Raw genomic sequence first — 18,726 nt, 5'->3', positions numbered from 1 at the left:
TGGGTACTGAGGGCTGAACTGTACCTGGCGGGAATTTTCATTCCTCTGTGGTGAAGTAGACTCACTGCTTTACACATCAAATGACTCCAATGTGTTTCCCCCTAGCCAACTAGTCCTTTTTATTCAGGCAAAAATTGTATGATGGGTGTCCCAAAATTTTTGTTTCTGGAATTCCACTCACAAGAGAAAATGAGATAGCCTCTTGGTCCACTTCCTAGCAGAGTAAACCTGACGGAAGGGAGAGTGGAGGATGGCAACTGAAACCAGCTTTAAGAACTTTTTGTCCTAAACTTCACAAGCACAGAAAGTGAACGTAGTATTTAATGGGAAACCACACATTGCCTGTGGATCTTCACTACCAATGCACAGGACACACACACACACACACACACACACACACACACACACCAAGCCCTGGGCGACTGCTATTGGTAAATGCCTCCTCTCCAATCACCTCAGCTAGGAAAGGTTCCCTAGAGCCCCAACGCACCACCAACAGATGGGGTCTCTGGCAGCCCTGGGCTGCAGCCTGCTAGTCTGTGGAATGACAGCGTGGAAGGTGTTGCAAGGAAATCCCTTGCATGCTTTGTGGTATGTTAAAAATGCAGCATCATCCTCTCTGCTCCCTTTTCTCCAGCGGAAAAGCAGAATTCGAGGGCACAGGGAAACTGGAGGGGCAAAAACGCTGCTTGCCTTCAGGAGTTCTCGAGCTCCCTCCCTCCCCGCCCAGCCCCCCACCCCAGGCTCTAATTGCCATTGCTCCAATGGGCCAGCAACACCTTCACCCGTTTCCTCTTCCATTCACTCCAGCGAGGAGGGAAGAGGGAAAACAAAACTCTAAAAATAACTGCCAGCATCTTAAAAAAAGAAAAGCTTAGCTGCCCCCCCCCCACCGCTCCCTCCCTTCTAGTCTCTCTCCTCCCCGCCCCCCCTCCCGCCCCTTCTGGGGCACATGTCTGCTTCTTACAACACCGAGGCACATGGTTCCAGTTAGGCACCGAACCCCATCAGGACGGAGAGGAAATCCACATCTGTGGGACGCTCCGCACGGAACCACCTCCAGCGAGGGAGGCCGGGGGACTGCAGCGCCGAGATGAAGGGCTAGACCGAGGGAACGCTGCTCATGCGGTGAGAGGGGCGCTGGAGGCAGCGAGGGCGCGGGGAGGCCGGGGAGGGGTGGGCCCCGCGGTGCCCCCGCAGCGCCCGCCGCGGGCCCCCACGCGCGCTGTCGATATTTGCCCGCCTTGCTGCAACTTGCTGCAGTGTTTGAAAGAGTAGTAGGAGCGCATGGAGGTGGGGCCGGGGAAAGACCAGGCAGAGTGGTTGGGGGTGAACGCGGAGGCGGCGGGGAGGAGGCGGTGTGAGGAAGGGGGCTGGCCCCGATGGGGTGGGATGGGGGAGTGGGGGGTAGCCCGGCGCTTACACATGTCACATGTGCTTTTTAAGACGGCCGGGAGCGCCTGCGAGCTGGATCTGGTGGAGGATGCTGCGGCAGGTGCTTCGCAGAGGGCTCCAGTCGTTCTGCCACAGGCTGGGCTTGTGCGTGAGCCGGCACCCGGTCTTTTTCCTCACCGTGCCCGCAGTCCTGACCATCACCTTCGGCCTCAGCGCGCTCAACCGCTTCCAGCCCGAGGGCGACCTGGAGCGCCTGGTCGCTCCCAGCCACAGCCTGGCCAAGATCGAGCGCAGCCTGGCCAGCAGCCTTTTCCCCCTGGACCAGTCCAAAAGCCAGCTCTATTCGGACTTACACACTCCTGGGAGGTATGGCAGGGTGATCCTCCTCTCCCCACCCGGGGACAATATTTTGCTCCAGGCTGAGGGGATCCTGCAGACCCACCGAGCCGTGCTGGAAATGAAGGTGAACCACAAGGGCTATAATTATACTTTTTCCCATCTGTGTGTGTTGAAAAATCAGGATAAGAAATGCGTGCTGGATGATATTATTTCAGTGCTAGAGGATCTCAGGCAGGCTGCCGTCTCCAATAAGACAACAGCCAGGGTGCAAGTGAGGTATCCCAACACTAAATTAAAGGTATGCTCCTCCTGCATGCTTCTGCCAATTAAAGAGGCAGCACTTCATTTCTTGCCCTAAACAAGCAAAGAAAATGCAGAGGTCTCATCCTTAAGACTCAGAAGCTAATGCTTCTTTCATTTCTTGGGGGGGAAAGATGGGCAACCGAGTGAAGAAAACAGGCAATGAATGGTATGACTAGATATTGAGAAATTCAAAGCCAAACAAAACAAATGCCAAAAATGAAAAAAAAAAAAGGAAAAAAGTTGTTTCTGAGACCCTGCAATTACATCTTTGTTCAGGGTTAATAAATCAGTGAATGGAAGGGGGAGGGGGAATCCTGAACAGTTTGGGGGATTTCTTTTCATTATGGGGCTCGATGTATTTCTTATTACTGATTACACATCCACCTGGTGCCGTATCCCCCTATTCACATCTTCAGCCTGGCTTGATTTTGACATGCAGAGATTTTGTGTTTTGGTGCCTTGTGAGTGTGTGTCTGAAAGCAGTGGATGTGAATGTAGTAGAGATTCCAGGAATTATGTGTAAGTGTGTTGGCATAGCAAAAGAAGCGGAAATTTTCTATGTGTAAAAATGGGGATATGCAGCTAACTGATGTACTAGTTTACTGAGTCCTGTTATCTTCCTTTTCTATGACAAAATCCAAACCAAACCAAGATCCTTATAATAGCCTGAAAGAAAGAAAGAAAGAAAGAAAGAAAGAAAGAAAGAAAAAGAAAGAAAGAAAGAAAAAGAAAGATCTACGGTCAGCAAAAATTGCAAAAAAAAAAAGATTATTTCAGCATTAAATATATTGTGCTGTTTAAACTCTCAATTCAAATTTTGTTCCTCAAATGAGATTTCTAAACTCATTCTACACTGTCAGGATTGAGCTGCTGCAGGCAATGAGGCATGCAGTCTCCAGGTGACTGAAGTTTCAGGGACAAATGTGACTTCCAAAAGAGTCACTGCACCATTTGTATGCTCGACCCTGTGCATGCTCAGAACCGAGAACTCCCAAGACAGGTGTTTCCCAAGAAGGAGGAATTTTCTTCCTTCTAATGGATATAAGGCTATGCGTGTGCTTCCGTGGAGATAATGGAATAGGAAGGACCTCAGTTTGGGTAAATGGATGGCCTAATATAGGAAATCATTAATACTTCTGTTTATGGATTTGATATAGTCATCATCCCTACATGATTTTTAAAAAACTTTCTCAGGGTTTTGTTTTGTTTGGTTTTTCAATTAAAAGACTGTCTTTTGTACATCAAAGGAGGACTTAATGCACTTAGAAACTAGGGATTCCTCAGAAGGCCTCATAACCTGCCTCCTCTTAACATGTTGTCTTTGTTTAAATGCATCCAGAGGCTGATAGGGTTTCAGTTTTACAAAGCTGAGTAGTCCCTTGGGGTTTGCTGAACCTAGACAGATGATTCATCAGCTTGAAATCTAGGTAAGGGCTTGCCTGCTTCACACTTAGTGAAGGAAGCCTGATGACTTTATGTGGTTGGGCAGCATGCTTTTTGTTACCTGCATCTTTTGCCATCAGCATGATGACTTGCTACAGAAAAGGATGCAGTGGAGAGGTGATCTCCTCGTCTATACTCTTTTACCTGAGTTCTTAGCTAGGCCAGACGTCTGGTGTAAAGAGAGGTTTGAAACTGTTTCATACTTAAGCTTCAATTTGTTTTCCCTATGGAGGCGAGTTTGCAGATTCTTCATATGCATGATTAGTTGGGTCCCTTATTTCTTTATTCAGCAGTACTCTCCAGGTGTAAAAGCTTTGTCCAATCAGCCGCTGTGAATATTTTGTTAACCTGGAAATATCCTTATGACATTTACAGTATAAACCCCTGAGATCTCAGATTCACTCATTTAATAATTGGTTGTGCTCCCATGATTTAGGAGGGGATCTTCTAGGCCCACAAGACAGAATTTGGTGTAAGAAAAGCAAGGTTCTTATTCTCATGGGACTTAAAAGTAATACACGTCAGGATCTTCACCCAGAGTTATCTGTGAGCAGGGACTCTGCACTTTCTGGCTTCCTCATTGAGCCCCCATCACACTAGGCCTATAACTGGTGCTCCATCTAAACTTTTTGGCTGATTGGTTGGTAGATCTACACCTTGGTAGGAGTCAGCGGGTGATCATAGAAGAATGGAGTAATTGATTACAAAGGTCAGTGTAGTAATAGTAAAATTATTCCATTAACCATAAGAAGAACAGGAGAATTAGACATTGGCTCTGTAAACTGTAGACCCTATTCTGCTACATTCTAATGCCAGTGCCTCGTCCAGTGTGCTGGCTGGACGCTCTCCGCATGGCATCAGTGGGAGTTGTAGAAGCTGTTTGAGAAAAGGAATCCTTTGAGTCTCTTTTGAGAACAGTGTCCCCTCTCAAGCATCCAGAGGTAATCTCACCCATGCTAATGAAATATAAAATATAATTTGTGTAGTACCATGGACACCTAGAATCTTATCACAGTGTCTCCAAGGACTTCTAGGTTAAGAACTCCTTGTCACAGAGCACAACGAAGTGGCCTTTTGTTTGGATTACATGTTATTTGGAAATGATTTTGATTTGCGTGTGTCAGTGATTCTCAAAGGGTGTCCCTGCGATGCTGACGCGCGGTAAAGTTTGAGAACCTCTGGCGTAGGCGATTTGAGGGGAGATTTTACACTTACATTTTATGGCTCTGTAATTCATTTTGCTTTCCTCTGTCATACTTGGGTCACCGCCCTTCCCAACTCAATATGGAAAATTTTCATGGCGGAAGATGCTACTGATGGGCCAGGGAAGCAGGGTTGTGGAAAAAATGCAAAATAAATAGCACTGGCTGGATAATGTGAGTAGGAGTTGGCAGTCTCTTGACATGAAAGTAGCAGTAGGTCAGTTCTTGGAGATCCTCTGTGGATGCGTAAACACTGATTGACAGAAAGAAGTGGCCAGAAACCATTTTGACAGTTGGAAGGGCATCTTCCAACTATTATTAAGGCACCCAGGTAGTCCCGAGCACAGAAGGCTTTAGGACTTCTGATAAACATGATTATCTTGACAAGGTGATCCAGAGAAGCAGGGACATAGAAAGTTGGCTGGCACGGAAATCCAAACAGAGGCTCAAACAAATAAAGCTAGTATGAAAAAAGCAGGAGTCAGCTTAGGATACTACAGAAGAAATGAAACACACACACATTTTCAAAAACTGTGAAGATGCCAAAATCTATAATTCCTACACCTCTGTAATATGAGCTCTATAAGTGTACCTGTCAGTAAAATCTTTATATTATTATATCCATTATTATATCCCCAATTAGGCACAAAGGTCATGTCTTATATTCCTTCCATGCGTACGATTTACGTTCCCTTACTCCAACCTAATCCGATTCTTTGTAGATAGTACCCATATCCTTGATTAGCCTATTAATTTGTACACTTGTACTGTGATATCACAAAATTATCACCACTTTTCAACCTTCCGTGGCATGCTTTTATTTTTAAAGGTATTCTCTACATTCTCCAGATTTCTATAAAGTGTTTTTGGTTTAGAGGCCTTTTGTTCTCCACTTGGTAGACCTACATATTGTAAAGTTAATACAATGTGGCCAGACTGAATTTTTAAATGAAATACATAACATATTGCTGAAACCAGGCTCTTGGATAAAATGAATCAGGCACTCAAAATCCTTAAGCAAGGGCTGCTCTGGACTCCAAGGAATGTTTCCATGATTATTCAAGTGGCTCAGGTGTTTGCAGGTGGTATTTCTCAGTGTAGGCCACCATGACCTCACTTTTCCATCTGACTAATTCTAAGAAAGTAACAATTTCCATGTCCCCGGTTCTTTATTTTTACCCCAGTGAAAGGCACAGGTAAAGGAGAATTGGACAAATGCAGTCCATAGCAAATGGCGAGGAAGACATGAAGCAGATTTGATTCCCCTGCAGCCTGTCCTCCCATTAAATTTCATTAATATCACACCTATGAACCGATGTTTAACTGAAGTGTCCGTGCTTCGATACGCCACACTTAAGAACAGGAGCAAAAAAAGACTTTCCCTATTTCTGAATGAGGAGCAGTGTTTCTTTGGGTACATGTCCAGGTTTGGAAGATGTTGCCTTTGACTATTTAGTTCCAATCTCAGTGGAAGGGCAACTTAAGCCAACATGGAGAGTGAGGACCGGCATTATTTGTAGAAATTTCTAAGAAAGGTCATTCTATAGACCTCTTTCCTTAATTTGTCCTAAAATCTTGCAAGACATCCGTGTCAGGATCTTATCTCAGAGGACGTTTTGATTTAAGCTTACTTTCCTGATTCTCTCCCTTAATAGGGGAAAACACTGCTACCTTATTGAATGTTCACATTGCGTACTGTGCGTTACTGGTGCTTTATACACACCGTGTTATTTTTACAAGTTTATGAGTCAGGGGAATATTTTTATTCTCATTTGATAGGTAAAGAAACTAAAGACCAGGAGGTTAAATGGCTTCTGCAAGGTCCCCAAGGTAGTACACGTGGGAGCTGGGATTTAAATCCAAGTCTGCCTGCACCAAAGTTCATATTCTTAATCACAATACTATACTAGGTCCTGTCATACCCTGTGCCATTTCTTGTAGCAACAGGCCTTTGTACTAAGACAAATCTGGTGCCGGAATTCCCAAGCCATCTCAAATCCACATTAAAAGACCACTGCTGATCTTTCACAATAGTGCCCCGGCTCCCTCAGAGTCACCAGTCCATAAGAGGGTGAAATGAAACCTCACTTCTCTTATTCATCCCTAAGGGAATGAAACTCCTAGTCTGGACATGCTCCTACCTTCTGCCTACCGTGGAACCTGCTACAAGTTTTTCAGCAAATTTCTCACTGGCACATGGTTTCATCTTTAATAGCATTTCACATCAACTCAGAGCAAACCATGGTGAGGCTCCAGGATCAATGGCAAGTGGGAAACCTATAAGGTGGCCCCAGGATTTCAGACAGAGGATTTTGTGCCAGACAAGCTTGGGTGTTTTTGTCTTAAATGGGCATCAGGAAAAATGATTGATTAGATAGTAGGGGATAATACAATGCAGACTAAATTGAAACATGTTCAGGATATCTAAGTTCTAAACCCAGTTCTTTCAAGATTTGTGTGACAATGGACAAGTCCCATCATCAGTCTGGGCCTCAAGTTCTAGGATTCTTCTGTAACATTCCACTGTGTAGTAGGTAAATATCATCCCAGTGGATTTGGGAATATACACCAGAATATTTTTTTCCTGTGGAATGAAGTAGATGTGTTTGGTTAGATGTGAACTATGCTATTGAAGGATGTTTATCATAATATCCTAATGAAATTATTGTACATCTATTTCGTAGCCATCATGTCAGGATTAGTTAATTAAATTTTTCTGAGTGCTGGTTTAGAAACTGGTCATCACACAAAGAGGGCAAGGAGAGACCAACGAAAGAAGTAGGCCACTCTAGATTGGAAGGTGGCAGGTGTAATGAGCAAGAGAACTTACCTATGAGACTTGTCTTGGGCAGCCCCAAGATGAGTAGACCTCTATACCTGCCCGCAAGAATCTTAAAAATCTATATAGAGGCCTAACTGGATTCAGTCACATACACCGTCCAGATGGTCTCAACAACACATTGCTCTCTCAGGCCGCATCCTTGAAAACGTCTCCCACTATGAGAACAGTAGACAGAACATACATTCCATGGCCAGGGAAGGGAGTGAGGAGCCTCTGATTGCCCAGGTCCAGCTCGTGGGTCAACTGGCGGTTATGTCCTCTTGATGACCTCCTCCAACACTGAGCATTCAAATGGGCAAAAGACTTGCTTGATATGGGGGTCTATCTCCTTCCCCTTGGCGTTAACAATAAACCTATTTTTAACTAAACTAAATAATTTTCATAATTTTGTTATCCCACATGGCAGAAGCACAGGAGGAACTAAGGCCACTCGCCCCACAAAATGAACCACTCCTTTGCTTCTCCTGCCACTTTAAGCAATAATTAGCTCTAACGGTTGTTTTCTTAATCTTTTCTATGATACACATTATTTAACTGAAACAAGCTATTATATTTTGCTTTTACATTGTGTTTGGAGAGTATTTTCCATTTTAACCCGATAGCTATTACATCATTATTGAACCACATTGCTTTTAATTCAATTTTAGAGTGATCAGCATATGCTCAAACCTATTCTAGATACTTCCAAACACTTCTCTATGTGCTCAGTATAAATATTTTTAAAGAGGAAGTCTGGAAATTCCAAGGTTCTCGATTTGCATAAGACAGCTGTAGATTGGACAGCAGGTCTGTTTCTTCCCTGAGTCAAACAGATCACCCCGGGGCCCCTTCTCCAGGGTGGAGCCCTGGGAGTGACTCATTTCTCTGGATTGTTTCTGCCCTCATGCTGGTGGATGGGGTTACATTCATCACAGCCCTGGCACACAGCAACATTTAGGTAATGCTTCTGGCTTACAAGGGTGCCAAGTTGCATTGTAAACCACAAAATCAATTTCCTTTTGTTTTCTAAGACCTTGCTGCCCAAAGTGTTGCGTATGGACCAGCAGCATCAGTGTCACCTGGGAGCTTATTAAAAATGAAAACTCCTCAGGTCACACCTGACTGGAATCTGCATTTTCACAAGGCCCCAGGATGCCTCGTATGCATTTGAGAGTTTGAGAAGCTCAGGGCTAAGACACAAGATTGACCTACGTATTCCTCATTCATGGCTCAGCTTGAAGTAACATATGTCAATTCAGACCAAAAATACCCATAAGAAAATTGAGTAATTGAGCCTGTAGCCATATCATTGAGTCACGTGATAGAGACATTGAAGAAACGCCTGGAGAATTAGCGAGCAGCTATTCCACACAGAGAAACCCTCGTCCCTATCATCTGTAGTCGGGCCTGTCACCTGGCTAAGCTTAAAGCTGATTACTGTCGTTCAATATTTTCCAAAAATGTTGAAATTAAATCTAACCGTCTCTTTAAAAAAAAGCATCAGCAGCATTTTTCTCAAGCCCCTCTGCAGTTATTTCACAAGAGTAGCAACATTAAGGCCTAGTTAGCCTAATTATGTTAATATAATATGAGAACACAAGGTATAGGAACTATCCATAGGAGCAAGAGTATTTGGGAAAATGAAACACGAAATTACAGTGAAGCATATTTTTAAAGTGGCCTTGCATTCCATGCTTTTCTCAGACAGGATGATTATGGCAGAGCCATTCACGGAAATCAAGGCTTATTCTCTGTCATTCGAGGGAATTCAGGGCCTGTGAAAGGTACCTGATGAGCCGCGCTCAGAATGAATGGACTCTGTTTAGTTATAGGATTTGTGTTAGAACAGCCCATGTTTTCCCTCCAGAGCTACCCTCCCAATGAGGAGAGGCCTCACCTGGGCCGCTCTGACTTTCCTCTGCTGTGTCTCAAAGGCTGAAGGCAGAGTACAGGCTCTGGATTCTGGAAAGCGGAAATATGTTCAAAGGGTTCTCATAGCTTTGGGAGGTCCTGAATGTTCGTGTCAGATGGAGACTTGCCTGGATGGTTCAGGTTCAGCCTCAAAGTTTATACTTCCCTTTGAATGTTCAGGTCTGTGCTTTCACCTCACCAGGTTTCTTAATTACATGGAGGGAGAGTGTTCGGTTCTGATTGTCACTGCAGGTCATGCTAATATGGGCAAGATGCACATTTGATTCAAAAGCCATTGCTGTGCACACTCATTCAGGTAACGATTGTGTCGGCTATGTGCCAGGCTCTGTATTGGGCACTGAATATTCTGTGGGGTACAAAACAGATGTGCATTTGCCCTCCAGGAGCTTGAGCCTCGTAAAAAAGACAAAAGTCACATAAATGCGTAACTACAGATTATGATGGAGGAAAAAACACATGGTGCTATGAGAGTAGAATGAGTGGAATACCAATTCTTGGGGTGTTAGAAATGGTTTTCTTGAGGAGGCAATTGTGAGCCAAAAAATAAGGTGTGAGGAGGTTAACATGCGTGGGTTGGATGGTAGACACAGAGTACAAAAGGGAGGACGTGTACCTTAGAAGCATCGGATGAGAGCCACTGTGGATGGAAGTTTCCAGCAATGATGGGCAGGATGCTGAGGGCCATTGTAAGACTTCCTTGAGGGTCAGTGTAACACAAGTTAGATCCAGGTCTACGGATCTAGATTGTCTGGGTGTCGATCTTTGCTCTGCCCCATTAGCTCTCTGACTCTGTACAAATATTTTCACCTCTTTGTAACTCAGCCCCCTCTTCATAGTCCCTACCTCTTAGCATTGAGTAGGTTAAATGAGTTCATGATACCTAAAAGCAGCGTGTCTCAAGCTCTTGTGGTTACCTGGGGATCTTGTTAAAAATACAGATTCGTTTCTGAGGTCTGGTGTGGGTGACAGTCTGCATTTCTAGCAAGCGATGCTGATGCCACCGGTCCATATAGTGAGCAGGAAAGGTATACAGCAGTAGAACTGCACCCGGTTCATTGTAAATTCTTAACAGCTGCTGGTGGCTGAACTCCTTGAGCACTGATACTCGGCCCTTATCCAGATTGGGTGAAAAGCCCTTTTTGTTTCAATCCTCAAAGCTGAAAAAGCTTTCTGTCATATGGTAGTATCCTTATTTCCTTAGTAGGTACAGTATGAGGGATACAGATCCCTCTGTTTTTTGCACTAAAGACCTTAAGCTGCCTCCAGGGTTATTCTGATTGTGACCTCTCTTTGCTAAGGGTAGTAAAGAGCAGATAAGGAAAGTGTGGGTCCTTGGTTTCTGTGTTCACTGGGTTTGGAAGTATCTCGGAGGTTACATTTTTGTGATATTCTTAGTAGAGCTAGCCTTGACCACTCTCTCCCCTAGTGGCATTTGTGTCGTTCTGGTTCTCCTCCTACGTTTCTGACGGTTCCTTACTTCTTACTGGCTATTTCTTCTTACTACTCCCATATTTATAATGGCCCCTTTTCATTGTCTATTCTCCCAATCTTCTCATTCAAGCCAAACATCTATTTTCTTCTACATCTATGACTCTTTGAATGGCATCTCTATTCTGTCATTTAATCAGACTCAGAATGTCACATAATTAACTCTTTTTTCCCCTACCCCCCAACCAGCCAAGACATATATACACAGTAATAGCTAATTACTGGGTCCTGACACCAGGAATTCTCCTGGCATGGTCCTTGGAACCCATAGCATCCACACCACCTGGAAACATGTTAGAAATATGAATCCTCAGACCTCATTCCAGATCTGCCGAAACTTTAAGAGTGCCACCCAACAAGCCCTGTAGGTTGACTGAATCCTACTGAAGTGGGAGAACGTTCGTTCTACAACAATGGCGTTCAATCTTGCCTGAGTGTAGGAATCATGAGGGGGGCCTTCAAAATACTGATATGTGGGTCTCATCCCCAGAGATTCTGACTTAATAAGTCTGGAAAAGGCATGGGCATCGGGAATTTCAAAATAAACAAACAACAAACAAACAAACAAAAACCCTCCTCTGCTGATTAAAATGGATTACCACAGTTTCAGACCAATGTCTCCTTTTCATTTTTTTTTTTTTCCCTTTTCTTTCTCCTCCCTCCTTCTTGGGCCTTCATTACGCATTACCTATTTTGTGTGATAATCTAATCTCTCTCATAATTTCTCACTTGGAACATAGCCTGTGTAACAGGACTATATGCATCTCTTGATTATATTTTCTTCTAACCAGATCCTGCAGGTGTTTCCCATTGCCCAGAGAAGAAATTACAAATTCTTGACCATGGCCATGGAGAACTTTCCTTGGCCAGGCCCGCAACTCTCCCTGTAGCTTCAGGTTACAGTACATCATGTGCTCTCACCAGACCAAAGTAAGCCCACCCTGAACTTTCCTGTTTTCTTACCTCCATTTATACTGTTCTTTTTGCTTGGAATTTCTTTCACACTCTCAGACTCACCCATACTTCTTACAAGCTGAGACCCCAAAGCCACTTTTTCCATGGAATTTCTCTAAGTGCTTCTAAAGGTAGAAAACACTTGCACACACTTTAGAGGTACTTTGAAGGCAGTTCCCTTAATCACAGTCTAACTGTCATTACAGGTTTGTCACGAGTCTTTGCTAAAATAAAACTGCCTCTTCCTCATGGGCCAGTAGAGCTCGTAGCCTTCACTATAGAAATCGACTTGCTTGGGAGGAGCTAGTCAATAAGGAGATCTGTAGGGCAAGCCCTTGGGGGGAAATTCTAAGAGAACAGGGGAAAAAAGTCCACCCTGGTGAGTCCGACATTCTTAGGCTGTGTCTAAACCCTAAAGATAGACGGCCACAGAAAGACACTGAAAGCTGTTTCTGTGAGTGGTCCTGAGATGTACAAGGCATGAGCAATGTAGCTTTGGGCTAAAGGCCATCAGAAGAGGGAGAGAGAGACATTTTCCCCACCTGTACACAGCATACATGTGACTTTAGCTCAGCAGAGACTGCAGGGATGACGACATGGCTTGGGCACCTGGTAGGGTTGCCAGGTTTAGCAAATAAAAATACAAGGCACCAAGTTAAATTTGAATTTTGGATAAACAAAGGACAATTTTTTTTTAGTATAAGTGTGTCCTATATATATATTGCTTTCTTTACTAATTGGATATTCGGATTTAACTGGGTGTCCGGTATTTTATCTGGCAGCCCGGTAGTATGAAAATTCACAGAATCCCATCTGAAGACCACAGCACTGACTTGAGACAGTCCCAGGGACCAGCACCAGTGCTAACTCACGATAGTGGCAATCAACCAGGGGGCTGGAGAAGACCAGGAAAAGTCTATTTGGGATGTAGTAAAGATAGCAGAAGGACTCCCAGAGATGCATGGGCAAAGTTTTCAGGGGCCAGAGCTCCCGTCTCAAGGTGAGGACACAAGCAAGTGAAATTTAAGTTCTTCTTACTACGACCTTATTTGTGCATTCTGCCCACAGGAAACTCAAATTACATTTATCGTTTTAATAGTTCCAAGTGTTCATTTGCTAGTGAAATGAAAATCGAATGAATAAAAGAAACTTACCTGAACACTACACTGGATAAAGATTCCATTTAGCAGAAATGTCTTTTGTTTTATACTTCATGTATGAGAAGATTAAGAATATTTATACACAAGAGAAAAAATTAAAGAAAGTAAATGATGGGTGTGGATTAGTGAAAATTTGTAGCATGGGAATATCAGCAAACCAAAATTTGAACCCTAGACAGGATAGGTTACCCCTATGAAATGTCGCATTAGAAACAAAGATGAATCATGGTATTAAACGTGCATACAATAGCACGAAGGAGTATATGTGCTATTTAGAATCTGTCTTACTTTCCTTCAAGATTATAAGACTTTTAAGGGCACTGATCTTATCTGGTTCATATTTCTAGCTTTTAAAAAATGCGAGGAAATTCTAGCTTTTCATTTCTCTCTTCCCACGAACCAGGTCTTCCTGCACAGGGCAGTTGGTGGGATAATCTCTTTAGGGCCAATTCCTGGGCGGAGGAGGCAGAGCCTGAGTAATGGAACATGAGGACAGAGATGGTGGGGCACCAGTAAGTGCCCCCAGAGACAGACACACACCCTGCTAGAGCTCCCAGGGGGCTGAGAAGCTCAGGGTCTGAACTAGTTTAATGACCCCTTTTCATAGATGGAGCATATCTCTCTAAGGGAATGGCACATAAAATCAGTATTAGCAACTTGACTTTTATTATCATTTCATTCTTTCCGGCCATTTTTTTTTTTTACTTTGGGGATTATATTTAAGGAACTGGATCCTTTCTAGGCTGAGACATTTTAGACTTTTTTTTTTTAATTAAAATCACATCTTATCAGTATGTCTCTTACTAAACAATGCCCAACTTCATATTTTTAGTTAACTTTTCTCAAAAAGTTATTTATAAACTGATATTATCCTACTTAACTTTTTCCTGACAGAAGAATATTTTGGTTAATTGATAACTAAATTGATAAGAGATCCTCACTTCTCATCTTTGCTTCAGCTTAGTATCCAGAAAATATATTAATGGTGTTAAACATATAGCCTAAAGCAACAAATGTTTTTATTGAAGTGTGTCCTATTTCTTAATGCATTGAGATAGGAGGTGGGGCTCTTACTGATTAAGTCCCTCTTTTAAAATTTTTAAATAAGGATGAAGAGGGTAATAAAAAGGAAACAGACAAATCTTTGAATTCAATTTTGTCATTTACTAGCTCTGTGACTCAGACATGTTACTTAATGTCCTTGTCCTTCAGTTTTTCTGTTAAAAAATCGTATTATTAATATCCATTCTATAGATTTTCAAAATTTCTGGCACTTGGTAGTTTCTTAATAAATTATAGCTATTTTTTATATCAAACCAACAGCATAACAATACCAAGGAAATATTAGGAAACCAAGTGAAAAATCTCTCACAATCCTACTAACCAATTCTAAAACGATTTATTTCTAGTCTTTAACTATAAAATACACAGTTGTTATATACAGTATATGTCTTTTTTGATCCTGTTTATTTTCATTTTTTCATAAGCATTTTCATAATTATAATTTTACCGGTTGCTCAAAAGTTTGGCAAGTGACTGTGACATAATTTACTTAATTGTTCATTTATTGTTATCTTTAAAGTGTTTCTGGGGCAGTGTTTTGGGAACTGATTTTCACTATCTTTCATAGGCATAAGGAAGAAAGCAACATATTCTGGCTTGCAAACAGAAGCTGTAGGAAAAGAGCATTTTCTTACGTGATTTAAAATGTCTCTTTTGTAAGCATAGGCACTTACGAAAGCAAGATACAAATATAGGTCAACAAGTTCCAGGGGAGCAGGTGTGCCAAGAAAAGACCCTGGATAAAAATTAGAAGGACCTGATTTATTTATAGACCAACTCCAAAATGCTGTAAATTACTTTGTTGAGGACCACATCCAAGATTAAGCTTCTAAGAGTAGCTTGTGGCTCACCCTGTTATGAAGTAATTTTTACTGCTTTCCACTTGCTATAGTTCAGTGCTTCTCAAAAGAAACAATTCAGGAACTTTCCAATTTTATGATGCCCTAGAGCCCCTCCCCAGACATTGAATTAGAATCTCTGGGGAAAGGGCCTGAGCATTGGTGTTTTCAAAGTCTTTGTATGATTGCAGTGGATAACCAGATTGAGAAGCACTGAAGGACCTTAGACTAGAAAGATCCCGCCATCCTACCCAGCAACTTTGCAAAGGATGAAAGGATAAGGGGGAAATGCTGTTTCTCCTGAAGCCCATCCTCAAGCCTTGTCTGAGGTCCCAACGGAGAGAGCATTTGCCTTGAAATCACAGTACCATTTCCCCACCAGGTAAACTGCCTCCGTGAAAGCTCTTTAGCTAAACAAACAACTTCATCCTCTCCAATAATTCCTTAATCTCGTGTTGACTGCCCAGAAATATGATGTCTTAATCAATTTGTTATGCTCCAAAGATGTCCTGGATTGCTAGTCATTGGGAAAATATATCCCTTGACACTTCAAAAGGCATGCTTACTTAATACATTTTTGTACGGAGACTAATGAAGAAAACCTGTAGGCACATGATAAATATTATTAGGGTGATAGAGCCAAATATAATATATCATGAGAGTTCAAAGAAGTATAATACTAGGACTTGAAATAAACTTCCACTTTTTATTAAGCTGTTATTAGCTTCTTGATTTTCACCAGGATAACCAAAATGCCTTCACGTCATGAGGTGGTCATTGTTTGCTACCTTGTAACTAATTCATTAATGCTATAGATTGTTAGCCCATCCTTTTGATAAGTGCATAGTAGGAGATAACTATGTGTTGAATGAATGAAAGATCAAGTGAATTAATGATCTTTTAATTGTCACATTTTGAGTATTAAAAGCATGATATTAAAGAATTTCAAGAATATTCCCAGCCTTAGCTTAGCCAAATTTTACTTAACCTTCAGCTAAATTCCAATCTTTTCACTTGTGAAAATAATATTGTACTTCTTTTCTAGACATAAGAGTTCTGAGAAGGTTAACTACTAGTTTTAACAAGCTCGAGACTTCTAACTCATTCATAAACAGATCCCGACTTTCCCAGATCCATGTGGCAAATCAGTCCAGATTAAAACAGTATAAACACCATGTCTAATTAAAGGAAAAGCATGTTCATTAAAGTGCAATGAATATTTAAAGCAGTTCCAACTACATAGGAGCCATAACAATGTAAGTGCCCTTCTTCGGTCAGTAGAGAGCTTTTCCGTTAGCAGCCTAGTGGATTCACAAATCACATACTCCCTCTCTTATTATTTTTAGATGGCAATTATAAATCACTTGACTGAATGAGGTGAAAAGGATGTTTTCCTCGCCCATATGAATGATGCGATGTGTGCCCCTGGCCCCTGAAAACTTGAAATTATGTGTCACAAAAAGAAAGTCAAACATTTGGTACCCCACTCCTATCTTTATATTAAATACTTTATCTTTGGCAGAAACCAAAAACATTCGAGAAAGTTGAATCCATACTCATGTTTGGCAGAGGCCTATACGATAGGGAATCGATTTCTCTTTTATTCACTGTTCTAAAGAACATCCAATAATTGTAGCATGCATGTGTAAAGGAATCTGACGTAGGCATCGTATTGTGTGCATATATTTTCATATGCCTTCATTAAGAGAAATTTTAGAAGGTTATCTAATCTCCACATTTCAGAAAGCCTTGTTTATATAAATTCTTCCAGTAACCTATTCACTACTTAATGTCCCTCTCGAAGAAAATTATTCCTCATATATCTTTAAAAGAGGTATTTTTATTTGTTCTTCCTTCAGTGAAGAAGGAGAACTCTGATCGTAATGATCTTTTGTTGTTGTTTTGTTTGTTTGTTTGTTTGTTTGAACTATCGTCTACCTGTGACCTTGGAAATAGTCATTATATTCTCCTGGCCTTTTCCTCTCCGGCTGCATAATCTCCTATATGTATACTTCATTCTCCACCTCACTGCCTTTTTGTTTTCAGCAGACTTTTAAGTTGGGGAAGTTGATGTGTCTCCTGGGTCTTAAACACATAATGTTCCATTCTTTATAAAGATATGCAAGTATCTTCCGTGATCCAAACTTCCTTCTCTCTGTATCTGCCGGATCTCAATGAATAGCCTTTCTTAATAGAGATGTATTCTGTCTTTACATTGTTTCAGAAACTGCACTAGGCTGGGGCGTTACAGATAAGTTACAGATCCTTTTTTCCAGAAACCTAGTCTAGTGAAGAAGGAAGACAACTAAGTGGGAAGTAATCAGTACAGTGCGGTAACTTGAATCTTAAAGTCCAAAATGATCCAGAGCTTTGAATAATCCAGCTTTGGGGTTATATCAGATTCAGCCTGCTCAGGTGCTCTATTACAAAAAAAAAAAAGAAAGAAAAGAAAAGAAAAATTACTCTTTACTGGTGGGAGAAGTCTTTCAGAGATGCTTGTTTCAATTGGTAATACATGTTTTCTTTTCAAAGTGTATTCATTAAAATTGAGGTCAGTGGAAAGCTGCTCTCCGTAAGGAAGGAAATATTTTGCTATGATCAGTTACTCTGAAGGTTATGAAGTCAGCATAAAATCCCAATAATGTTATAGACTTAAAAAAATGAATACAAAGCAGGAAAATTTTATGGGTATGGACCAAGAAATATCAAAATGAAAAAGCATGAGGGTTATTAATCACAAATAAGACCTGGCCAGAAGATTGTGGAATAGTGGAACTTTCCATGATCCCCCAAATCTTCCCATCTTCAGGTCTTTCCTCCCCGATGCATAATAACTGTCAAGATCATCGTGAGATTATTTAACCAGCAAAAGTGAAGCATATATGCAAATACAAGACATCTTGTAGAAATCGTGAAGCAACGACGACTAAGATGTTGGAATTGTGAAGCAACCACAGCGAAAATGCTGAGCATTTTTAATAATTATAAAGAATAAGGAGTTAATTCCTACCTTTGTTTTAGGTGATACCTGATTTGATAAACATCTCTGACTTAGTGCCCACTGGGGTGGTAAATCAGCATTTTTATTCCCATTAAACAAATTAGTCACTTTTATATCATTAACAAAAGGTCACGTTGAATCTTTCCAGAGCAGAATGGGTAAATACAATCTGCAAAAGATACCTCACACTTTCACTGATCGAAGGATGTTCGATGTGTGCTTCTGAGAGTTAATGTTTATATAGAAATTGTAGGACTCCAGGTCTCCTTGTTGAGAAACATAAAATGGAACTGTGCCTTTTTCCTTTTTCATCAGGATTCTTTGTACTAGCAAAGTGAAGTGCAGCATTAAATAATTGCCCCGTGAATCCAATCTTCATAAATTGAAAACCTAGATATTTTTATCTGACTGTCCTATAGCAACACTTAGCTTTACTTATCCAGCAACGATTTCAGTTCTCTTGGTTTTTATTGTTGTTGTTTGTTTTAATTCAGAGATAGTAAGACCGCAGGGTCAGGAAGTCTCTTTCATCTCTGGAGAACTGAATGTTTTGGAGGCCAGGATGGCCCAAGGCGTGTCTGTTGTAAGTCCCTGGGAGCAGTTCTAGCACGTAATGGGGTTGTGCACCGACAGAGACTGAGTAATTGTCGAAGTCCACTCAGACTGGAGTGGAGCCAGTATTCTTACTGCAGTACCTGCATTGTTACTCCTACACCATTGACCACACATTGACCATATAGGTCCTTCAGTTGTTAGTTCGGCCTCACATAATATTTCTAAAGTTATT

General features: G+C 41.6%; 1 protein-coding gene across 1 annotated transcript in view; it reads left to right on the top strand.

Annotated features, from left to right (window-relative positions):
- Positions 1-1,432: 1,432 nt before the first annotated feature.
- PTCHD4 (patched domain containing 4) overlaps positions 1,433-18,726 on the top strand; it is a 174,488-nt gene continuing 157,194 nt past the window's right edge. Inside the window, exon 1 of the mRNA XM_040643568.1 lies at positions 1,433-1,858. Within this exon, the coding sequence (XP_040499502.1) occupies positions 1,433-1,858 (426 nt within the window). The remainder of the gene's footprint in view (positions 1,859-18,726) is intronic.

The sequence above is a fragment of the Ursus maritimus genome, unplaced genomic scaffold, assembly GCF_017311325.1.
Source record: "Ursus maritimus isolate PB19 unplaced genomic scaffold, ASM1731132v1 scaffold_29, whole genome shotgun sequence".
NCBI lineage: Eukaryota > Metazoa > Chordata > Mammalia > Carnivora > Ursidae > Ursus > Ursus maritimus.
Note: the sequence above shows the minus strand (reverse complement) of the source record. Positions and strands in the feature narration are given on the sequence as shown.